A 16,299-nucleotide genomic window follows, 5' to 3' on the forward strand; every position below is an offset into this window, starting at 1 on the left:
TTTTGTGGGAGGGATCCAGCACTGGTTTTCCAAAATCTAAGTGGCATAGGCTAATATCTTCTGTACTCTGTAGTTCTGTATTTAGGCCTATATACATACTATATACAGGTGCGTGTTAGCTTAGGTCTACAGTTTAACTGAGATTATTTAATAACTACGGAGCTTCGAATATAATTCGAATTAACAATTCGTTTCTACGACGTCAGCAGGTTTTATTCTTTTTTAAATGTATTTATTATTATTTATTAATTTTAAGTAATAATGATTTTAATAAGTAATTACGAAATATAATAATTCGTTCCACGATTTAGGCCTACTAAAACTAGGGAACGAACGAATGAATTAGTGGCAGCTAAGCCTAAACAAGAGAACAAATACTTAATTCGTGGACATAATGTAGTCCTAGCATAAAAGAGAACTAGCCTATTCTAAATTCGTTGGCCGTGATTGTCTGCATGTCATGATCGGGGCTCCGTACAACCGAATATAAACTTAGCCTACCTGTTTATTCATTTATTATGGTATGTAACTAGCTCACCTTTTGCGGCACCATGTCTGCGTAGCACATCCTCGTGCTTTCTGGCAATGTGCCACTTCAGATTCCAATATGAATCTTTACTAACTCTCCCCACACTCCCTCTCAGTTTCTTCTCCCTGCTCATTCTTAACTTAGATTTTTTTACTTTACATTTATGTATAAGGCTTGCAACTTCGTTGAAACAATATCTGAACTCCATAACTGCTCTATTATTCTCGATCTCTACAGATTCTCGATCTCGAACAAGCAAATCACCAAACGGCATTCTGGCTTGAGCGAGCGGCGCTGAGCGTTTTGAGCGAGCGGAGCGGAATCTTCACAAAGGTGCTCTGCGCTCTTAAGGAAATATTACCACTCCGCTCCCTCTCCACTCCGCTCACATGCTCTGGTTCTTACAACTTGCCGTTCAGTGGACTGCTTGTTACAGAATACTTAACCATACCATGAACCCAGCAGTTAGCCTCCTCTGCCTTCGTCAAGGCGACAGGGCCCTAGAGGACTGTGTTGCAGACTTTTGTGAACTCAGTCACTCTGTGTATTTTAATGACGTGGCCCTCAAGGACATTTTCCGTTTTGGCCTCACAAAATAAATCTCTTTGTTAATGCTCACACACCTCACTGGACTCTGGCTCAATATATTGACTTTGCAATTTGTTTGAGTGGTTCCTCGTTTACTGTGGGGATTGCGGATAAGGAACCCTGCTATTCCCCAGTATCCACCAAACCAGAATATTTGCACGTCATGTCTGGAATTATTCATGTCAAGTCAGAGTCTACGGAGCCCACTCACATCACGTCAAGGTCTACAGAGCCTCTTCACGTCATGTCTGCCAAGCCAAAGCCTGCTCACGTCACGTCTGCTACGCCAAGGCCTCTTCACATCATATCTGCCAAGCCAGAGACTGCTCACGTCATGCCGGCCACTCAAGAGACTCTTCACAACATGGCCGTCACTCAAGAACACAGTCACAAGATGGCTGCCACTCAAGAGCCTCTTCGCAAGATGGCCGCCAGCCCAGAGTCTCTTCACAAAGATGGCTGCCAGCCCAGTCTATTCACAAAGATGGCCGACAGCCCAGAGTCTCATCGCAAGAAAGTCTGTTTCAAGTCAAATTTGTGTCAAGTCAAGTCTTCGTTTGTTTGGATTTTGGATTTCACAGTGGTTAATAAACTGCACATGGGTTCTTACAACTTGCTGTTCAGTGGACTGCTTGTTACATGTATAAACATAGTCACTATGTTAAGTAGGGATGCACCGAAATGACAATTCTTGGCTGAAGGCCGAATACCGAATACTGAACACGTTTTTTTGTGGGGGGTTTTTCCCCATGTATTTTGTAAATTTATTCACCATTGCATAAATTTGCTAAACTGTGCTTTTTACTGTTTTGTCTTGATTTTCAAAGAAAAAAATCTATTACAAAGCAAGATATTTACTTAACACTGAACATTTTTAACAGTCTAGCAGACACAATACCAACAAAGCACAATTTAACATAAAATTAATAAGTTAGTAAAATAATATTTTTTGGCCACTTTCGAGACCCCCTTCTTGAATCAGGCATGACTTTTTTTACTGTACAAATAAATGCAGTCTTGCTGAGCAGGAGAGAATTATTTTAAAACATTAGAAAATATTACAGATCCCAACACTATGTGTGAATGTTATAATGAATGTATTGATAGAGCTTTTGTAATTATTATTATCATTATTGTTGTCTTAGTTTTTAATTTTATTTTACAGAACAACAGTAAAATTAACATTTATGAATGTTGATGGAGTTGCTTTTTCTCAGCTTTTATTTTGACGGAAACCTACAGGAAGACCTCAGTGCTTCTTTTTGTTGACAACAGCAGATTTCTAAATGATTCTCATTACGAATTTGGGAAGATGTTTGTTGCATGTATTGCATTGTCACATGGCTTGTAAAAATTCATTCAAATGTTACTGAACAACTGACAAGTAACACTGTTTCAGTGCAGATTTTGAACCCTGGCTAAAAAGCAGATAGCGCCGCGAACTCGCGCAGCGCTGTCAGAAATCAGAATACATGCCATTCTTGCATGTATTAGAAGACATGCCATTCTGCAGGTTATTTACTAATTGTTTAAGGCCATTTCGCAATTTCAGTCATCATACAGTAACCAGCAGAAACCACCCCTTCCTCTTTTTACTTTTCATATTCAAATTAGATCAATCTATCTTTTTGTAACTGAATTTACAAAGTTATGACTGGTCTTGAAGAAAAAAAAATAGATGACTAGGCCTAACTTTTTAAGATTAGCAGTTTATGCAACCAGCACCTGGTATCTAGCTTGGGATCTTCTTTCAGTGGCTGTATTACCGTCTTTGTCAGAGTATTTAGAACACCTTATATCTGTAGCACAAACAAGCACAAAGTTACTCTCTGAAGTTTAATACTTATGACTAGTTAAGGATTTGCTGAAATCCCATCTCAAAGCATGGCCAATAGTAATAGTTATGCTTGCCTCAGCAAGCACCACTACAAATCTAGATTACTTGGTGGCAGCTGACTGTTTACTCTGTCAGTACGAGTCAGTATATGGATAAGTGTGTGTGTGTCTATGGTACAAAGAAACAGCAGTTTCCCATGAAAAAAAAAAGAACCCAGCTCCCATGAGTACATCACTTCTGTCCCACTTAAAACACCCCAAAACACACACACACACACACAGCTCTTGGATCCATATCTTTGTCTCTAAAGCAATGTCCCACTTACCACCCTTCCTCCTGAAGTAGGAGAGTGTAGTATTTTAAGTATGTGTGTGTGTGTGTGTGTGTGTGTGTGTGTGTGTGTGTGTGTGTTTGCAGATTAGTTGATCTGACTATGTAAGACTACAGTATCTTCTCCATCAAACATTTACATTATTAATAAACACCGCAAAAAAACCTGTAAAGAATCAAAATAATTTAAATAACTGTCAAACCTAATAATAATGCTCATGTTGTAGTGTCTGCCACCTCATTACATAAGGATAATTGAACCTCACATGAACTTCACCGTCAGAGCTGCTGAGTGTCACTTCACCGGAATTTCATTTGATAAGGATAACTGAACCTTACATGAACTTCACCTATATAACTGTGATGTTCTACAAAACAACAATCTTTGAAACACTTTTTTTTTTTAATGCTGAAAATTACATAATTTACTGTGAAATCCATTTTCTCTCCAGTACATCACCAGTGTAAGCTTCATGGTGAAAACTTCTACATCACTCATCACGTCAACGAAGTCCATAGTTACAATAAAAATTTATCTTGACTTGATCTTGTGGTTATTTTGGGAAAACAGTAGGGGAGGGCGTTTTCCCCCTATTTTATTTATCCTGAGTTGTTCAAATCACGGTAATCGAATAAGGTTTTAATGATAATTCAAATATGAAACGGTAATGCTAACCGTGGGGAATTTTATCATGATTTATCTTCAAACCGGTAATCGTTCCATCCCGATTTTTTTTTTATTCATACTGTGTGCGTGAATCAAACCATTTTATAATTTGACCGGGTATATTCGCCCAGCACTATGAAATATGACATCATATAATTACACTAGATTAACAGGTACATTATAGCTAAAATTAGCATTAAACTACAAAAAGCCATTTAAGAGATTAATACACTTTTACTCAAAACTAATTGTAAACCACCATCAAGTATTCACAATACTTTCTGATAGCAATATAATGTAGAATTTGGTCATATACTGAGGTAGAAATATGTTATTTATAGCATTTTAGAATAACCCAAACACTAAACCTGCTTACAATTTTTTTGTGTAAACTAGGGTTGCAACGGTTCTCGGTAAAAAAATCGAACCGTACCGTTCTCCACACACGGTTTGGCATACACTAGGACCACGGTTCAACTTAAATCTGACAATGCATCTGTAATATGGTTTGTTAGAGTTCGGCTAATGCATATTTCTGTTGATGGATACAAATTCTGGCTTCCCAATACATTACAAGAGCGATGAGAGAGAAAAAAAAACAATACGTGGACAAACCAGTCACTCTTTAATCAATGCGAGTGCTTTATGCTGGAATAACTGTCATTTATGCCGTCATCACGTGTTGATAGCGCAGGTGAGACCTGAACACCACATGTTGCTATCTGTGTTTAAATGGGTGGCTCACTGGGTTTTTTCTAGGCTTGATTGTGTTTATGGGGTGCAGTCTAACATGTGTTAATGCTTCATTTAAAAAAAAAAAAAGCATTATTTTTTGCATAATTTACCTTTATTCCACACAGCTCTGTCCCTTCTCTGTCCCTTCTCTGAGAAACGGGCTGATCTTTTCCTGTTTTTATGAAGCCTCGCCCTCAGAAATAGGCGATGGGTTCTGATTGGTTAGTTAGCCCAGTGTGTTGGGATTGGCTAAACCACCTCTAGTGTGCATCTAAACGTCCCGCCCCTCACCTCAGCGGCATGTGCTCCGGTTGTATTGTAAACAAACTGATAATATCGCTTATCAGTTTGAGCCCGATTGAGAAGCAGAGGATATTATTGAAGAGGATCGTGCAGAACCTGTGCAAGCACGGCTTTTAATGGTAGGCCTATGTTTTTTGTTTGTTGTTGGTGCATACTTTTAGATAAGCTGTTGTAAATGCTACTGATAATGTTAGCTTTTGATATACAGTTTTATCCTGATTAAAGCTTTAATAAAGTACAGCAACCGCATACTTAATGCTTCTCATAGCTATGTGAAAATAAGTGTATAATTGGAACAGTTTATTGTCGGAGCTGAGCTGAATTAGAGAGAGAGAGAGGGAGAGAGAGAGAGATGCAGAGCAAGGGAATGCGAGGAACAGTATTGAGAACCGCTGCTTTAGAACATTGATTTTGAAACTTGTGAATCCATTAGAATCGTTAGAAGACAGAATCGCGGATTCATATATGCACAGATTTTTACGTGCACCTCTAGTTTTCTCTTCCTCTTCTCTAAAGCAGCGCAGCATGGCATCGCCCCCTTTGCTGCCTTTTCCCGAGGGCGGGGTTTATCTGGGTTTGTGATGTCACGAACCCGGGAAGTAACTTGTTGTAGTCCCTACCAGCCGTTTTTGTAGGCATTAAACTGCCAGAATTTTAAAAGACGATATCTCCGTTTACATTGAACTTTCAGCTTCGTAACTTTGCAGATATTGTTTATACCCAAACAGCAACATTACACACTAACTAAAGTAAAAAAAATGTAATCACAGTCACCCACCCCTTTAAAGGGGTCATATGATGCGATTTCAAGTTTTCCTTTCTCTTTGGACTGTTACAAGCTGTTCGTGTATAGATAATATCCCTAAAGTTGCAAAGACTAAAGTCTCAAACCCAAAGAGATATTCTTTCTAAAAGTTAAGACTCGTCCATGCCCTCCTATAACGCCTCATTTAAACATGTCCCCCACATGTCTACGTCACTGTGTGGGAAGATTTGCATAACACCGCCCAAATGTTTACGCAAAGAAAGAAGGCGAAAAAAATTTATTCTCGCTGTAGTATTGTTGCCGCCGCCGCCATATCGTGGAGACGCTGTGTTTCGTTTTTGAAAGCGAAACTACTTTGTTTGGCCTTCCAAAAGAGGACACAACAAGAATTCAGTGGTTAAGTTGTATTTAAAACACTGTTCCAGAACAGTTCAAACCAAATATTCAGATGTGTGCAGTGCATTTTACAAAGGACTGTTTCCTAAACCTGTGAGAGTAGCCTACAATGCCAGCTGTTCTGACTCACATCCTGTAAGTATGTTTTCATATATAAAGAATTTGCCACTGATGATTCAAACACGAGTTTTGAGCAGTGTAGAGTAGCGCTTGTTGTTTGTCGTTTCTCCGATCACAAATGCAGAAATGGTTTTATGTTTACGCGGCGTGATGCAACGTGTAAAAAGACAGTATAAGTCATTATAATCAGTAATTATGTCCCCACTGGATGCAACAAATGCCTCGTTAATAAAGGGTTTTATTGGTTTTGTCTCGTCGTGCCTGGACACAGCATCACAGTATGGTAAGGGGTGTAACATTTCCGTCACACGCTTGAGGTATTCGGCCAATCACAATGCACTGGATAGCTGGCCAATCAGAGCACACCTCACTTTTCAGAACGATGAGCTTTGTTAAAATCGACGCATTTCAGAAAGGCGGGGCATAGAGGAGCAACAATAATGTACATTATGTGGAAAATAATGGGTCTCATTTATCAATCTAACGTAGAAACGAGCGCAGATCCGTGCACACAAATCAACTTACAACAGAGTTCACGTGTGATTCATGAAACATTCGTATGCCGCAAATCTCATAGTGCGAATGATCGTATGTTGATAAATGTGGTGGCAGAAAACAATCGTCATTTGAATATAACACCCCTAAAAACACCCCGGTTTAGAAGCCTCGCCCCCGAGTTTACGACAAGGAGGAATTAAACCCGGCCAAAAAGAGGAAGTAATCTCATGAAAAAGAAATTGATGAAATTGATGATTTTACTCCAAAAACAACCGTTAACCTTGTAACTGCAAACAATTAGGCTACATTAATTTATGTAATTTATATGTATTTTAAAATAAGTGTGGGTATTTTGACAAGGGGACAGAGCGCAGGTCAAGTAGGTGGTACTGCGCATGTGTTGGGCTCGTCTGTCCGCACTCATCCGCTGTTGAGTATACTTTCCCCTTGTCCAAATACCCACACTTGCGGTCTTGGCCACTTGAGAGCGAGTGCGCGCGACAAGAAGTAAGTGCGCAAGACTGTCCCAGATCTTAAAAACGCCAAAGTGCAGTGCTCTTAAAGCACACTAAATTGCTCCGGAGCGTTATTCGAGGTTTAGTGCATCCCATCATGCATCATGTTATGGAAATAAATCGTGAGACTTTTTGCCGAGATCTCGCGAGAGGTCAGGGAAACCTTTCCAATGCAAGTTAAATATTAGGGCTGAACGATTAATTGCATTTGCGATAATATCACGATATGAAATAATGCGATTTTTCAACCACAGAGGCTGGGATTACACGGTCACGTGACATGCGAGAGTAAAGAGGTGTGTTCGACTTGAAGATCCGATCGGTGTATGACATCAAAGTACGGCGAGAGAAAGCATTGAGACGTCCGTACTCTCTTATAGCTCTCGCAGTACTTTGATGGCACACCCATTGGTCTAAGCAGCGCTGCTTCAAGTCGAGCGCACTGCGCTTTGGTATTTTTAAGACCTGGGACATTCTTGTGCACTTACTTCCTGTCACGCGCACGCGCTCTCAAGTGGCCAAGACCGCAAGTGTGGGTATTTGGACAAGGGGACAGAGCGCAGGTCAAGTAGGTGGTACTGCACGTGGCTGTGATGGCCTGCATATGATGCCACAACTGTGGCCCAGTTATCCTCAAGTGTATCTGGGCCAGTTTTGGCAAAGAGGCAAAGATGTAAGCACTGGCTAATGTAGCTGTGAGTTTAAAGTGGCCCGCACATGATGCCACAACTGTGGCCCAGTTATCCTTAGCGCTTGTTGTTTGTCGTTTCTCCGATCACAAATGCAGAAATGGTTTTATGTTTACGCGGCGTGATGCAACGTGTAAAAAGACAGTATAAGTCATTATAATCAGTAATTATGTCCCCACTGGATGCAACAAATGCCTCGTTAATAAAGGGTTTTATTGGTTTTGTCTCGTCGTGCCTGGACACAGCATCACAGTATGGTAAGGGGTGTAACATTTCCGTCACACGCTTGAGGTATTCGGCCAATCACAATGCACTGGATAGCTGGCCAATCAGAGCACACCTCACTTTTCAGAACGATGAGCTTTGTTAAAATCGACGCATTTCAGAAAGGCGGGGCATAGAGGAGCAACAATAATGTACATTATGTGGAAAATAATGGGTCTCATTTATCAATCTAACGTAGAAACGAGCGCAGATCCGTGCACACAAATCAACTTACAACAGAGTTCACGTGTGATTCATGAAACATTCGTATGCCGCAAATCTCATAGTGCGAATGATCGTATGTTGATAAATGTGGTGGCAGAAAACAATCGTCATTTGAATATAACACCCCTAAAAACACCCCGGTTTAGAAGCCTCGCCCCCGAGTTTACGACAAGGAGGAATTAAACCCGGCCAAAAAGAGGAAGTAATCTCATGAAAAAGAAATTGATGAAATTGATGATTTTACTCCAAAAACAACCGTTAACCTTGTAACTGCAAACAATTAGGCTACATTAATTTATGTAATTTATATGTATTTTAAAATAAGTGTGGGTATTTTGACAAGGGGACAGAGCGCAGGTCAAGTAGGTGGTACTGCGCATGTGTTGGGCTCGTCTGTCCGCACTCATCCGCTGTTGAGTATACTTTCCCCTTGTCCAAATACCCACACTTGCGGTCTTGGCCACTTGAGAGCGAGTGCGCGCGACAAGAAGTAAGTGCGCAAGACTGTCCCAGATCTTAAAAACGCCAAAGTGCAGTGCTCTTAAAGCACACTAAATTGCTCCGGAGCGTTATTCGAGGTTTAGTGCATCCCATCATGCATCATGTTATGGAAATAAATCGTGAGACTTTTTGCCGAGATCTCGCGAGAGGTCAGGGAAACCTTTCCAATGCAAGTTAAATATTAGGGCTGAACGATTAATTGCATTTGCGATAATATCACGATATGAAATAATGCGATTTTTCAACCACAGAGGCTGGGATTACACGGTCACGTGACATGCGAGAGTAAAGAGGTGTGTTCGACTTGAAGATCCGATCGGTGTATGACATCAAAGTACGGCGAGAGAAAGCATTGAGACGTCCGTACTCTCTTATAGCTCTCGCAGTACTTTGATGGCACACCCATTGGTCTAAGCAGCGCTGCTTCAAGTCGAGCGCACTGCGCTTTGGTATTTTTAAGACCTGGGACATTCTTGTGCACTTACTTCCTGTCACGCGCACGCGCTCTCAAGTGGCCAAGACCGCAAGTGTGGGTATTTGGACAAGGGGACAGAGCGCAGGTCAAGTAGGTGGTACTGCACATATGTCGGGCTCGTCCGTCCGCACAAACGTATCTGGGCCAGTTTTGGCCAAGATATGGCATGGTAAGCACTGGCTAATGTGGCTGTGAGTCTAAAGTGGCCTGCATATGATGCCACAACTGTGGCCCAGTTATCCTCAAGTGTATCTGGGCCAGTTTTGGCAAAGATATGGCACAGTAAGCACTGGCTAATGTAGCTGTGAGTTTAAAGTGGCCCGCACATGATGCCACAACTGTGGCCCAGTTATCCTAAACTGTATCTGGGCCAGTTTTGGCAAAGATATGGCACAGTAAGCACTGGCTAATGTGGCTGTGAGCAAGTGGCCCGCATATGATGCCACAACTATGGCCCAGTTATCCTAAACTGTATCTGGGTCAGTTTTGGCAAAGATATGGCACAGTGAGCACTGGCTAATGTAGCTGTGAGCCTAAAGTTGCCCGCATAAGATGTCACAAATGTGGCCCAGTTATCCTAAAGCGTATCTGGGCCAGTTTTGGCATAGACATGGCACAGTAAGCACTAGCTAATGTGGCCGTGAGCCTAATGTGGCCCGCATATAATGATACCAATGTGTCCCAGTTATCCTAAAACATATCTGGGCCAGTTTTGGCAAAGATATGGAACTGTGAGCAGTGGCTAATGTGGCTGTGAGCCTAAAATGGCCCGCATGTAAAATGACAAATATTGCCCAAATAATTAATAACTTCCTGCTTTTGATGTAGCACTTGACATTGGCTAATTGAAATGTAAGTTTGAAATTGTAAATATGGCCTAATAGAATTTGGCTACTTTTAGTAGGATGCAACACAGTTAACTGCAGGGTGATCTGGATGTGAGTCTTAATAAGGCTACATACGCAGCAATTTATTTTTTGAAACATGCTTTTAGTGGCAGTTTTTTTTTTTTATATGTGTACTGTGCAGCATAGAAACAGAAGTGCACTATAATGATTGTACTTATTATCACGGTTTGTTAATTTGGACTTTGTTTTCCTTTTGCACCGTTTCCCTTGTTGTGTTGATTATATTATTCTGTTCAGGTGTGCCTAGTTAATTATCCTTGTTTGGTCTGAGTACTTAAGTTCCTGTATGTTCACTTCGAGTTTGTCTGGTCTTATGTCTTAAATGTTGCTGTGCCACATTGTGTTTGGATTTAAGACTTATGATATATAAACTTTAATCTTTGTCATGTGCTCTTTAACACAGTGTAGCTATGACACTCACAAACTTACTGTGTAGGTAGAGTCTGAGTGAGAAGTATTTAAGTTCAACCTTGTGAAGAACAGTTTTTAAAGTATTGGAATGTGTCTTTGAATATTTATCTGGCATTTTAATTGCTGCTTGTGCAAAACTTGGGTTGGGATGATTTTATCATCAAGTAGGACACATTTATGGAACTTATTTGAACATTTATGGAGGACATTTAAAAATGTCCTTCATAAATGCCAAAATGTCACCATTCCATGCAGCATGTGGGCCACATGAGGAATGTGGGGAAGACCAGGGTTAGAATAAAAATCAACTGTGGCCCACATTAGGGCCAGTTTTCGTTTATTTGATTGGCTTACATGCAGCAATGCTAAGTCTTACTTGAGGCCCAAATCTGGCAAACAGAACTGGACTGCCCAAATGCCATTATTCCACGCATTATGTGGGCCAGAGCAAGGTGTTGGATCGGAGCCGGATCTGGGCCAGAATTAAAATAAATGTGGCCCAGATTTGGGCCAGTTCTACTTTTAGTTATTGTCATGGCTGACATGCGGCCTTCCTATGGCTTGCTTGTGGCCCAAATTTGGCAAACAGGAGTGGACCACACAAATGCCATCATTCTACATAGTATGTGGGCCAGAACAATGTGTTAGATCTGGGCCATATCTGGGCCAGAATTAAAATAAATGTGGCCCAGATTTGGGCCAGTTCTACTTTTAGTTATTGTCATGGCTGACTTTGGGCCTTCCTTTGGCTTGCTTGTGGCCCAAATCTGGCAAACAGGAGACCAGGGTTAGAATAAAAATCAACTGTGGCCCACATTAGGGCCAGTTTTCGTTTATTTGATTGGCTTACATGCAGCAATGCTAAGTCTTACTTGAGGCCCAAATCTGGCAAACAGAACTGGACTGCCCAAATGCCATTATTCCACGCATTATGTGGGCCAGAGCAAGGTGTTGGATCGGAGCCGGATCTGGGCCAGAATTAAAATAAATGTGGCCCAGATTTGGGCCAGTTCTACTTTTAGTTATTGTCATGGCTGACATGCGGCCTTCCTATGGCTTGCTTGTGGCCCAAATTTGGCAAACAGGAGTGGACCACACAAATGCCATCATTCTACATAGTATGTGGGCCAGAACAATGTGTTAGATCTGGGCCATATCTGGGCCAGAATTAAAATAAATGTGGCCCAGATTTGGGCCAGTTCTACTTTTAGTTATTGTCATGGCTGACATGCGGCCTTCCTATGGCTTGCTTGTGGCCCAAATTTGGCAAACAGGAGTGGACCACACAAATGCCATCATTCTACATAGTATGTGGGCCAGAACAATGTGTTAGATCTGGGCCATATCTGGGCCAGAATTAAAATAAATGTGGCCCAGATTTGGGCCAGTTCTACTTTTAGTTATTGTCATGGCTGACTTTGGGCCTTCCTTTGGCTTGCTTGTGGCCCAAATCTGGCAAACAGGAGTGGACCGCCCAAATACCATCATTCTAAACCGTATGTGGGCCGGAGCACGGTGTTGGATCTGGGCCAGAATTAAAATCAATGTGGCCCAGATTTGGGCAAGTTTTGCTTTATTTGGTTTATTCATGGCTGACACTGGGCCTTCCTTTGGATTGCTTGTGGCCCAAATCTGGCAAACGGGAGCGGACTGCCCAAGTGCCATCATTCTTCACAGTATGTGGGCCGGAGCAAGGTGTTGGATCTGGGCCGAATCTGGGCCAGATTTCAAATCAATGTGACCCAGATTTGGGCCAGTTCTGCTTTATTTGGTTTATTCATGGCTGACACTGGGCCTTCCTTTGGATTGCTTGTGGCCCAAATCTGGCAAACGGGAGCGGACTGCCCAAGTGCCATCATTCTTCACAGTATGTGGGCCGGAGCAAGGTGTTGGATCTGGGCCGAATCTGGGCCAGATTTCAAATCAATGTGACCCAGATTTGGGCCAGTTCTGCTTTATTTGGTTTATTCATGGCTGACATTGGGCCTTCTTTTGGCTTGCTTGTGGCCCAAATATGGCAAACAGGAGCGGACCACCCAATTGCCATCATTACACGCAGTATGTGGGCCAGATGAAAGTCTCAGGTGTGGGCCTGATCTGGGCCTCAGGAATTTTGCTATCTGGGTAAAAACGGTGTCAGTCAGATCCATTATAACACAACTTACACACATGTAACAACTTGTGGATCATCTGTTTACATTTGTTTGTGTAGGCTGACATGGGCGACATAGGTTGACATGAAAAATAAAATGAGACCCATCTTCTCCCTGTTTTGTGAAAACTTGTACAAAAAAATCCCAGTAACCACACACAATGGACACAAAAGCTTTGTTACACTGAGCTCCACTTACAAAAGCCTCTAGCTGAGGTGTGTGCTTTTCAATAAACAGTTATTTGGGGCATCTGGCACTTGGGTATGACTGCAGTAAGTCAACTTGAATACATTTGACATTGCTAATGATGAATTCTGAACATTTGGGTTTAGAGTAAATTTCTTAAATGGATTAATGTTGTGTATATCTCTCAGCTCCAAGCAAGTAAGAAGTACCATGACATTTTTATGTACACGTCTATCCTGCTACTGATCTCAAATGACCTGCTTCAGTTGGGTCATGATATGGCAAATGCTATTCTTCTCACTAATGAAATCCAACCAATACAAATATATATATATATATATATATATATATATTACAGCGGGTAAAATAATTGAACACGTCACCATTTTTCCCAGTAAATATATTTCTAAAGGTGCTCTTGACATGAAATTTTCACCAGATATTGGTAACAACCCAAGTAATCCATACATACAAAGAAAACAAAACAAATAAGTTCAGAAATTAAGTTATGTGTAATAAAATGGAATGACACAGGGAAAAAGTATTGAACTACTGAACTTTATTTAATACTTTGTACAAAAACCTTTGTTGGTAATGACAGCTTCAAGACTCGTCTTGTATGGAGAAACTAGTCGCATGCATTGCTCAGGTGTGATTTTGGCCCATTCTTCCACAGAGTCTTCAAATCTTGAAGGTTCTGTGGGCCTCTTCTATGAACTCTGATCTTTAGTTCTTATTTTCTATTGGATTCAAGTCAGGTGATTGGCTGGGCCATTCTGGCAGCTTTATTCTTTTTGTGAAACCAACTGAGAGTTTCCTTGGCTGTGTTTGGGATCATTGTCTTGCTGAAATGTCCACCTTTGTTTCATCTTCATCATCCTGGTACTGTAGGTGTTGGGACTGAACCAGCTCATATTAATTTCTACTGACAAGTGGCAGGATTGCTTTCTAATTACTGATAGATTTCAGCTGGTGTCTAGGCTTTCCATGCCTTTTTGCACCTCCCTTTCTTCATGTGCTCAATAGTTTTTCCCGGTGTCATTCCATTTTATTACACATGACTTAATTTCTAAACTTATTTGTTTTGTTTTCTTTGTATGTATGGATTACTTGGGTTGTTACCGACATCTGGTTAAAATGTCAACAGCACCTTTAGAGATATATTTACTGAAAAAAATGGTGATGTGTTCAATACTTATTTTACCCACTGTATATAAAATGTATATAATATAATAATAATAATAATCGCATTAAAAGTTGTCTGCATAAACTGTCATCTCATATCCATGAGTTATGGAAGTCGTTGTGAACCATGCAATTAGTGCAAAGTTAAAGGCATGAATTCTCTTATAAAAACAGATTATTCTTTTCTTTTTTTCTTTCTTTTTTTTGGTGTAAATCAAACCAAAATTAATGTTTAATGGCAACAAGTTGACATTCAGTCGAGAGGCTGTCAAATTTTGTCATTTGCTAGTGAAGCCTCTCTTCCATTGACATCCATTCAAACTAATTTGTCTATAAAGCCTTTAAAAAATATGCCTTAATGCATTTCACAACACTTTTACTTGTGATTCGTATTAAGTGGGATCAGGATTTTTTTTACCTCAGCAAAGTCTCTAAGAACCTGACACCTTGGACTTCTGGAGATTCCAGGTTGTTTGCAGTTGTGGAAAAGGTTCCTGATGGTTTCATTCTTAATTAGTTTCATTCTGCAATATCTTGTTGCACTAAATATCTTTTCATCGGTTTTGCGTCCCTGCTGCCCCAATGAGCATTGATTGTCCGATATTCACACCTCAATTTTGCAATTTGTATTGCATCCTTCTCATGGGCATATAATAAATTTGACATTTCAGTGCGAGTTAAATCTCTGGTTTCCTGAGAGGAGGGAATAAGATATTAGGTCAATAGTAATCTATTCCTCTGGGAATATGCAACAATTCTGAATTATGAAAGAAATCCCACTGGTACTCCTTCAACATTTTTAGACAAAACTTAAAAGAAGAAGTAAAGCCAACACAAAAGTGAACATCATTTCAATGCAATTGTAACCTTACAATCTACATTGTGTTAGCTGGTTTGATCCCATTAGGACTGCTTCGCACTGGGTAACAATTGCATTGACATTCCTTCAGGCTTTCTTCATGTCAGATGAATAATCTGTTATGTCAACAGGTGAACACAAGTAGCCACACTAAGCTCCAAGTACATTCTACATACACATAACCCACCATCAAACCACACAGCGGACATTGGAGATGCGCGTGTCCAGTTAAACCTGACACAAATGTTGCAAAGCTTCAGCATGAGTACGCATTATACAGATACACTGTATTTCCAAATAACGCAGTGCTATGACGTCACGCACCTCTATCCATCTCTGCGCCTCGCGAACAGCAGGTTCGGGCGCCGGTTCGGGATGATGATGATGATGATAAGCCTGCTGAAGAAGATGCCGTCCTGCATCCGAACCTGAACTTGCCATTTAGAAGTGGTTGCCTAATAAAAACCCACCTCACGCCCGATGAGTGACAGAAAGTCACGCAACTCGCCAGGTGAAGTTATTTCAGGTCTCTGTTTGTGTCGTGACTCAGACAGAGCTCCGCTGCTGCTGCACTCGTGGATAAGATGAGAGACGTCAGAGCGCAGCCAACACGCGGTGCGGCTGAAATAACCAATCACAACGTACCATCGCATCCAAGCTCGGCCCACCAGCCCAGACAGCCAATAATCTTGTGAGTTGAACTTCACTTCCCCAGCACCGCACAACTCACACGCCTACTTTACACACCCTGCTCCAAAGGCCTAATGTCATAAGAACTTTCTTATTAATAAATAAACACATTTTAAGACCATATCAAAAAATATGTGGACACTTAAGTAACTGTAAATATCATTGCATTAGATTATGAACATGCTTTAAATTACAGCTTTACAAACATTATTTTATTAAATTTTACGTCATAAACTTAACATTACAAACAGTAAACCAACCAATTAATGTTTATTTTGTTCTGGTGATTGCTGGTTGTCCTTTGTAAACAATATCATAAAATCAGATGCTCATGGATACTCGGATACAATAAAGATAACTTTGTGGCACTGTCATAAAATGGCCCAATAAATATTAGTTGTGTTTGAAAATATGTTACGAAATAAAATAGTTTACTAGTGATTCTATACCAGGGACTACTGTTGCCATT

General features: G+C 40.8%; 1 protein-coding gene across 4 annotated transcripts in view; it reads right to left on the reverse strand.

Annotated features, from left to right (window-relative positions):
• The window catches only part of limch1b (LIM and calponin homology domains 1b), a 282,167-nt gene extending 266,447 nt beyond the window's left edge, over positions 1–15,720 (reverse strand). For 3 of the 4 annotated variants that reach the window (XM_016246396.1, XM_016246398.1, XM_016246395.1), the window contains exon 1: positions 15,465–15,720. In XM_016246396.1, coding sequence (XP_016101882.1) covers positions 15,465–15,581 — 117 coding nt within the window. In that variant the 5' untranslated portion in view covers positions 15,582–15,720. Of the gene's footprint in view, positions 1–15,327; positions 15,354–15,464 lie in introns of those variants that run through there. The other variant, XM_016246399.1, reaches the window with a different exon arrangement.
• Positions 15,721–16,299: the final 579 nt, after the last annotated feature.

This window comes from Sinocyclocheilus grahami, unplaced genomic scaffold (assembly GCF_001515645.1).
Source record: "Sinocyclocheilus grahami isolate Dianchi unplaced genomic scaffold, SAMN03320097.WGS_v1.1 scaffold796.1, whole genome shotgun sequence".
NCBI classification, from domain to species: Eukaryota; Metazoa; Chordata; class Actinopteri; order Cypriniformes; family Cyprinidae; genus Sinocyclocheilus; species Sinocyclocheilus grahami.